Here is an 8,726-nt window from a genome sequence, read left to right as displayed (position 1 = left end):
CTATGCGTGTCACGGATCCTGGTGTATTTGTTCCCCAGCAAACCCGTCCAAAGCAGGCAGTATTATCACCCCCATTATATTGGAGGGGGCACAGAACTGAGGCTTAGCGAACTTGTGGAAACTGCCGTTGTTTTAGAGGTGGGGTCTTACTCTGTTCCCCAGGCTGGAGTGCAGTGGCCCAATCATAGCTCACTGCACCCTCAAACTCCCGAGCTCAAGTGATCTTCCCACCTCAGCCTCCTGAGTAGCTGAGACTACCGGTGAACCCACCATGCCTGGCTCATTTAAACATTTTTTTTTTTTGTAGAGATGTTGTCTCACCATGTTGCCCAGGCTGGTCTCAAACTCCTGGGCTTAAGCGATCCTCCTGTCTTCAGCCTCCCAAAGTGCTGGGGTTACAGGCGTGAGCCATTGCACCCAACCCTGCTTTTACTGAGACTGCATGCTTGTTCCTGACCCCAAACCACCAGCGTGTCCTCTAGAGATGGTGTGTTTGGTTTCCATCCAGAACATTCTCTGTTGTGATGCAAACTTAGGTTGCTAAGGAGTGAGGACAGCATAGTTACGCAGCTCAAGCCTCCACCTGCAGAGCTTGTCACTAGTGCCTGGCCCCCGGGCTCTGTCCTTGGCCGGGCCCTCGCCCACCTGCCTTGCCAGAGGCCTTGGGGCAGCCCATAGGAGCTTGCAGAGGGCCTCTCTATCCTCCACCCAGACTCCCCACTGCCCTGAAATCTGGGCAGAGCAAACCCAGTGACCCTCATTTTCCAGATGAGCAAAGAAACCGAGAGAGAGCAATTGTCTCAAGGTCACCATCTGGGAAGTGCAGGCTGCAGCCAACCGCTGGGAAGCTGCTGTCTTTTCTGAGGGCTGGGGGGGGCATAGATCTTGGGGTGGGGAAGCTTATGTGGGGTTCACCCCTCATTCACTCCTCCACTCGCACTGCACCTCGTAAAGAAACATGATGGGCCCCAGAGGTTTATTTAAAAGTCATAGAAAAGGAACAGTCTGGCAGGGGCATCCTTGGACCCAGCCAGGGCTTTGCAAGGACCCAGAAGGGCACACAGGCATGCATGGCTCAGGGTGGGTGGCAAGAAGCTCCAGGCAGGAGATGTATCTTCAGGACACGTCTCTGCCACAGTCACAGCCCAGGGTTGACTCTGGTCTCTACAACAGCTAGGGGCTTAAAATGAGGCCAACTCCCTCCTGCCAGCTGCCAGGGGCAGGAGGTGGTGAGGGTGGCAAACAGGGGACTGCAGCAGGCACAGGGATTAGGAGTTGGGCTAAAGGACAGAGGGGCAGGTGGCAGCCCAGGCTTGCAGGGCGATGGTTGTGGCGGAGAAAGATCCAGCCTTTCTTGCACTGTGGATCCTGGAGATGTGTGAGCTCAGGGACCTGCAGGTGGAATTAGAGAGGCCACAGTGGAATTGGTGGCTGTAAATTAATAAGAATATAGACACCGGCCTCTGCCCCCGGCCCCTGGCATGGGGCCCCCAAAGCCCTTGTAATTTCCCAAGCAGTAGGAGAATCTTTTGTTCTGATATTTGGTCTCTGTTCCCAGGTTCCTGGCATAGAGCTCCTAAAACAATTTCCTGGGTGATTGGAGCGTCTTTTGTTCTAAGGAGGTGATGCTTGGTGGGTTTCTGCAGGAGAGCTGAGGCCACCAGACAGACCAAGCCGTGATTAGAAGCTTGGAGAGGAGACAGGGGCTGGAGTTTATGTTAATAATCAGCCATGCCAGCCAGGTGCAGTGGCTCACACTTGTAATCCTAGCACTCTGGGAGGCCAAGGTGGGAGGATCGCTTGAGCTCAGGAGTTGGAGACCAGCCTGAGCAAGAGCAAGACCCCGTCTCCACTAAAAATAGAAAAATTAGCCGGACATCAAGGCACGTGCCTATAGTCCCAGCTACTCAGGAGGCTGAGGCAGGAGGATCACTTAAGCCCAGGAGTTTGAGGTTGCTGTGAGCTAGGCTGACGCCACGGCACTGCACTCTAGCCCAGGCGACAAAGCAAGACTCTGCCTCAAAAAAAATAAAAAAAATAAAAAAAAATCAGCCATGCCTAATGTGATGAAGTCTCCATAAAAAGCCCTGAATTCCTGAATTATGGGGTTTGGGGAGCTTCTGGATGGACCGGCAAACACAACCATGTGCTGGGAGTGGGGGTGCACCCCAATTCCTGCACCCCTTCCAGACCTCACCTTAAGCATCTCTTCCATCTGGGTGTTCACCCGTATCCTTTGTAATATCCTTTTAAAATTTTTTTCAAGATAAGGTCTCACTCTGTCACCCGAGCTGGAGTGCAGTGGTGTCATCACAGTTCACTGCAGCTTCTGGGCTCAAGCCATCTTCCAGCCTTTACCTCCTGAGTAGCTGGGGCTACAGGTTCGCACCACAATGCTTGGGTAATTTTTCTATTTTTTGTAGAGATTGGGGGGGGGGTCTTGCTATGTTGTCCAGGCTGGTCTCAAACTCCTGGCCTCAAGCCATCCTACTGCCTCAGTCTCCCAAAGTGCTTGGATTACAGGTGTGAGCCACCATGCTGGGCCCTTTGTAATATCTTTTATAATAAAGTAGTAGACCTAAGTAAAGTGTTTCCCTGAATCCTGTGGACTGCTCTAGCCAATGATTGAACCGGAGTAGGGAGCCCTGATTTATAGCTAGTCAGTCAGAAGTACAAGTGACAACCCACTGCTTGCAAGTGGCCTCTAAAGTGGGGACAGTATTGTGGGACTGAGTCCTTAACCTGTGGAATCTGACACTATCTCCAGGGAGATAATGTCAGAATTGACCAGAATTACAGGACACCCAGCTGGAGTCCGCTGGACAATAGCTTGGTATGGGGGAGGTCCTGCAACCCTCCACCTCTCTCCTGGGGGGTTCACTTCAGCTCTTGCTGAAGTGGGGTCAGGGCAGTGGGGTCCCTGGGTGGGGTCAGGGCAGTGGACAAGACCCTCCCTCCCATGTGAACCTGCAGGGGCTGACCACACAGCCAGCCCTCCTTGGTCCTGGACAGGAATCCGCTGTCCAAATATGAGCCGATTTTGAGCTCTCAGCCCTTGGCAAAGGTGATGGGTAGAAGATGGTCACATGACCGGGAGTCCCTACCTAGATTCGCTGCTGCTGGAAGGGAGGTGTTCCTTTTCCCATGGCCAATGGGGTTACTCAACTTGGACAATGGTAGCTTGGAGGTTCCAGAACTCAACTTCTTCCCAGCGTGAAAGCCTGTCCGAGAGATGGAGAGAGAAATAAGTAGATAAGGGCTCCACCAACACTTCTGGAGCTCCTGGATCCAGCTGCACCTGAAGCCATCACTGGTTATGTGAGCTAATGAGTTTCCCATTGGTCTGAGCTTTCCCTCTGCAGCAATGGTCAGATCTGGATGATGACTTGGTCAGTGGGTCATTCCCTCTGACGCCCCACTCACCAGCAACTGGTTCTCTTTGGGGCAGGGGCAGCTGCCAGCATCCTGCCCCCCAAGGACTGAGAAGCACTGGGGCAGGTGGCAGGAAGGGCATACCCTGTAGATGCAGGACTGGGATCTCACCCACCTTGGAAGGGCATCCAGATGCTGTGGCGAAGCTTTCGGGGAGTCTTCTTGTGTGTATCCAGAAACCTCATGGCCCTCTGCACCTCTTTGTTCTTTGGGTCACCACACACCATCCTCATCCTGTCTTTCTGGCGGAAGTGGAATCTGGGAGGTGGAGAGGGGGTGCCCGGGTTAGGGTGTAAGCGGGGAATGGAGCTGCAAGTGAGCCTCACCCGCCACCCCCCTTGGCCCCACTCACATCACAGCAGGCAGGTTGCAGCTTCCACTCACCTCCTGGCGCTGGTAACCCCAGGCGTGCCGGAGCACAGCCCACCTGACACGGCCGTGGTAAGCCAGGCAGCAGTCCTCAAAGACACCTGCAACCACACAGCCGCCCGCACGCTCGTGTCTGTACTGGGCAGGGACAGCCACAGGCGTGGGCACCTGCCTGCCCTCCTAGGCAATACCAAGACCCTTCCAGGCCTGGCAGAGGCGGAGGGACTGCCTGGCTCACCCTTAGCCCTTGACATTGGGACACCCAGTGGGAGCCGGAAAGAACACACAGCCCCTTGCTGGGAAGGATGTGGAACCGCCAAATGAATAGAACAAAGCCACTTCTACTCCTGCTCTGGGAGAGGGGACAGAGGACAGATGCAGCACTGAGGAGGGGCCAGGACCACTCCTCCCTAGCCTAGCCCTACTCTCCTTAAAATGAGCCAGCTGGTCGCCTGCTCCTAAGGTCCCAGCTCCTGCTCCAGGCTGGCCCCTCCCACATGGGATGGGCTCAAATACCTCTTCCTCTAGGTCCTCATGACAGTGACCACTCAAGTCCCCCTGGCCAGAAACTGGGAGTTCTGGGAGGAGGAGATGGCGGTGGAGGCCAGGGTACACACCTCCGCCCCACCTTCGAGGTCCTCAGCAAAGCACTTCTGCCAGACCCCGCCTCCTTGGGATCCCCTAACCTTGGCCCCTGAGGGCAACGGGCAGTGGAGTCTGTTGGAAGCTCTGCAACCTCCGGCTGCAGTGCCAGGAAGGTGGTTCCCAAGGCTGGGGGCCACCCTTCCCCCCCAGGATCAAAGGGCCAAGTTGGCTCTGATAGCAGAACAATGAGCACAACCCAGCCCCCTCCTGGGCAAAGGCTAACCTCTCAGACCCAGCCAGGGGGCAGGTGGGGCCGCTAGGGGCAGATGGGCCAGGAAGGTGGGGACATGGCTCCTCCACCTGGCCAAGCTCCTGGCCAGCTGCTGAGATTCAGGGGATGTAGACCCAGTGTCAGGACTGCTGGAGGGGGCACTGCATGCCCAGAGCTGTCCTTTGGAGTCCAAAATCCTCAAGCACCTGCTCTGGGGCCAGGGGTGCAGGAAGACGGAAGGGATTCCACATTAATAACAGAAATGGTTATTGTTGTTGCTGGACACTGGGCCAAGAGTCTTCCACACCCATCGGCTCATTGGACCCTCAAGTCTTGTCCGTGCAGTGGGAGTCTGAGATTCTCACTTTGCAGGTGAGGAAAGTGACACTCAGAAAGGTTGAGTAGCAATTCTCAGTCGGATTGCGTGGACAGAGTGCAGGGTGGGGACAGGGATGGGAGTCCACTGCTGGTGGTCTCCAAGGCTCTGACCTCTAACACAGCTCTAGCTCTGCCGGGTCAGGACGCTGCAATATGTCCCGGGAGGAAGTGGTTTTGCCCACAGCTGGAACCACCTGGGGCTCCCGCCGGCTGCCTGAGTCTTGCAAAGCAGGCACCAAGGAGGGCTCTGGAAGAAGGAGCTGTGGACCCTCTGTCTCCACCCCCGACCCCAGGAATTATCCAAATGCCAGGAGTAGGAGCCATCAGAGAATTCAGTGGAGTGGGATTGGGGGAAACTTCTGGAAGAGAGGAGAGATAAATGGGGAGAGAAAGGGGACGAGAAAGATGTATGGGTCCAGGGAGGTGGGGTAGGTATGGCAGAAGACAGTACCTTGGGCATGGATAGCAGGGGCCCAGGGCCCCACGACACAGGCCACCAGGCAAGCCAGGAGCAACAGGTTCATGCTGCAGGCTGGTCCTCCTCCCTGGGGGGATTAACAAGGCCACCTTGGGGAGGTGGAGGGGGGTGATGAGGATCTCAGGAGGACAGCAGCGGGCACTGGGAACACCCCCATCTCAAGCTAGTTCCCGGGGCACTCAGCAAGAAAAGGAGATGGCACAGAATGGGGACAAGTCTCACTGGAGGGATGTGCAGGAGAAGGACTCACCGAGGTGCACTGGGTCCAGGGAGCCGGTGCCTGCTAGGGTGTCCTCAAAGCTCTGCCTGCCTTCGGGGCCAGCGGGCTCAAAGTCACCCTTTATTAGATGGAGCCCCACCCAGCCACCACCTGCCCTCCCTCCGCCCTCCCTCCTCCTCCTCCTCCTCCCCACCTGCTCTTGCAGACTCTGAGCTTCTCCCTCCTGCACAGACAGACCAAGCCCTGCCCTCCACCCATGAGACCCTCAATCCCGTCACCTTCCCCCATCCTGGGCCTCCCAGCCAGCACCCCTGTTGTCCCCAGGAAGGGCCCCTTTGCCCTCTCTGCCTCCCGCATCTGCACACACCTGGGTGGACACTGAGTTCCCACGGACAGGCTTCGGGCTGCCTGGAGCCCCTGAGAGGAAATCTTTATCTCTGCTCCTTACTCCCAAGCCACCTGCTCCCCTTGGGTCCCTGACTTCACCCCATTGTCTCTCCTCTCACACAATGGGGTGGCTTAGCACATCACAGACATGCCCTGGTTTTGAGAATAGGCAAGTCTATAGAAACAGAAAGTAGATTCGTGGTGGCCATAGGATGGGGGGAGGGAGAATGAGGGAATGAGGCGGGGGTGACTTGCTCAAGAATATGGGCTTCTTGGCAGGCCACAGTGGCTCACGCCTGTAATCCCAACACTTTGGGAGGCCAAGGCAGGAGGATCACTTGAGGCCAGGAGTTGGAGACCAGCCTGGGCAACATAGAGAGAACTTGTCTCTACAAAAAAAAAAATTTAAACACTAGCCAGGCGTGGTGGCACACGTGCCTATGGTTCCAGCCACTTGGGAGGCTGAGGCAGGAGGATCGCTTGAGCCCAGGAGTTCAAGGCTCCAGTGAGCTATAATCGAGACACTGCACTCCGGCCTGGGTGACAGAGCAAGACTCTGCCTCTAAAAGAAAAAGGGTATGGGTTTCTTTCTGTTCTCAAGTTAAATAATGGTGATGGTTGCATAACTCTACAAATGTGGTAAACATCACAGCATGGTGCCCTTTCCAGGGGTGAAGTGCATGCGTGGCATGTGAATGTTCTCGAATATTACCCTGAGAATAATCTCCATAAAACTGTTATGAACAAGTGCACCAACAAAGAAATTCTCTGTCTTTGGAAGAAAAGCAGGAAGCTCCAGGTAGCCACGCCCGCAGCAAGCAAAGCAAAATTCATGAAGAAGGCATGTCTTCTTTCCCTGGGTCAGCGAGCCCCACCTGGGACAGGGGCTAGGGGAGCAGGGAGGTGGGAGTGAGGGAAGGCGGGTGACAGAGGCACTGCAGGGGCCTCCCAGCTGTCTGCTTTTAACTTTTCATTGTCCACATCCATAGCTACATATGACTTCTCCAGACCTCTTTCTCTTTTCTCCAGCTCCACTGGGATCCTCTTGAGGCTCCCCCGACCACCCCCACGCCACGGCACACGGCTGGGTGGGTGGAGCTTAGAGCCAGGGCCGGGCTTGGTGGGTGGAGCTTCTGTGTGGGGGCGGGGCTTAATAAATAGCACTTAGAGCTGGGGCTGGGCTGAGTGGGTGGAGTTAATAACTGTGGGTGGGCTTGGTAAATAACGTAGGACCAGGGCGGTACTATTTGGGCGGGGCTTACATTGGGGGCGGGGCTTATAAGCTCAGCCCCGCCCCACTCTAAGACGCTCTCAGGACTTGGGTGTTCAGCCGTCCCCTTGCAGCCCCTAGGCCGGGCCTGGGCGCTGCTCCAGTTCCTCCGCCTCTTGCTCTGGGGGGTGAGGCTGGGCCAGGACGCGGCTCCGCGTGGCTGCGGGCGTGGGGACGCAGCGTGGCAGTCTGGCGCCAGCCTCCCCGCTACGGCCCACTGCCCCCTACCTGCCCTGCCGGGGTGGGGGAGGGGCGTTGACGTTAGCCCGACTTGGAGGAGGTCCACCGGCGTGTGAGCCCACCTCCTGCCCCACCCGTTTGTCTCACCAGCAGCCTTCACCGGGAGGAGGGATTCACGCAGGGTGCACAGGGATGTGCGCGCCCGCGACCCAGGTGTCTGGGCGGGAGCCAGGATACTGGGGTTGGGGTGGGGGGTCGATGCCCTGAATGAGCCCAGATTTCCAAGGACCACAGCTGCTAAGAGTGAAAGCCAGATTTTCAGGGTCAGGGCTGAACTGGGGGAAGCCAGGCCTCCTCCATGCCTGCAGCTGTGGAGGTATTAAGTGTAATCTGCTACCAGCAGGGGCCCTGTCCTCTGCAAGTGTGAAATCGGCATGGCTGCGGCGGGCGGCGGGCGACGGGATGGGGTGGGGAGGGGAAGCCTCGCCCCCTTTCTGGCTTCTGGTCACCGACTCTGTTGATGGGCGCAGCTGGGGGTGGTCTCCAACCTGTAGCTCAGCCAAACTCAGGAACTGACACGCTAGAGGCAGCAGGGTTGGGAGGGCAGGCAGGATTCTTCCTTACCCAGTGGCTCCAGTAGCTTGGTGGTGAGTTGCGGGGAGGGGAGACTCTTGGGAAGCACTCCCGCCCCCAGTAGAGGGCACACAGATGGAGGATGCTTCCAGGTGCTCACAGTTGGCCTAACTGTACAGAGGAGGAGACTGAGGGTCAGAGTGGCTAATTCTTTTTTTTTTTTTTTTTTTTTTGGCCAGGAAAATCTGACTCTTATTTCTTAAATACTGTGACCAAAAGGGGGACAGTCCCCTAAGAGGGGAGGGCTATAGACCCAATGCCTGGTGGGTCATTAGCAAAGCTGCAGGGGCACTGAGTGGGTAACCTCCTGCAGTCGCTTTTGCATATCAGAGCCTGGCTGCACACAGCTCTGGTGCCTCTTGGTCCCTGCTCAGACTCTTGGCCTCTGACAGAGGCAGCTGGGCCGCCGTTCCCCACAGCATAGTAAGGAACATACTATACCCCAGGTGCCCTGTCTGCCAGGCCAGGACTCCTCTTGTGCCCAGCTGCCTCTTTTTAAAGAGAGTGTGTTTATTTGAGATCT

At 56.5% G+C, this 8,726-nt stretch overlaps 1 protein-coding gene across 2 annotated transcripts; it reads right to left on the bottom strand.

The window, feature by feature from the left end:
* Positions 1–959: 959 nt before the first annotated feature.
* Positions 960–5,831, bottom strand: CCL25 (C-C motif chemokine ligand 25). Of its 2 annotated transcripts, none has more exons than XM_045547782.1 (6): positions 5,764–5,831; positions 5,487–5,602; positions 3,785–3,902; positions 3,548–3,690; positions 3,105–3,221; positions 960–1,392 (listed from the first exon to the last, which is right to left on the bottom strand). In XM_045547782.1, the coding sequence occupies exons 2-6, from the start codon at positions 5,557–5,559 to the stop codon at positions 1,385–1,387; spliced, it is 459 nt and encodes a 152-aa protein (XP_045403738.1). In that variant the 5' UTR covers positions 5,560–5,602; positions 5,764–5,831; the 3' UTR covers positions 960–1,384. The 2 variants fall into 2 exon arrangements, with proteins under 2 accessions (XP_045403738.1, XP_045403742.1); XM_045547786.1 differs by having other exon boundaries at positions 5,487–5,580; positions 5,764–5,818.
* Positions 5,832–8,726: the final 2,895 nt, after the last annotated feature.

Source organism: Lemur catta, chromosome 1 (genome assembly GCF_020740605.2).
Source record: "Lemur catta isolate mLemCat1 chromosome 1, mLemCat1.pri, whole genome shotgun sequence".
Classification (NCBI taxonomy): Eukaryota; Metazoa; Chordata; class Mammalia; order Primates; family Lemuridae; genus Lemur; species Lemur catta.
Note: the sequence above shows the minus strand (reverse complement) of the source record. Positions and strands in the feature narration are given on the sequence as shown.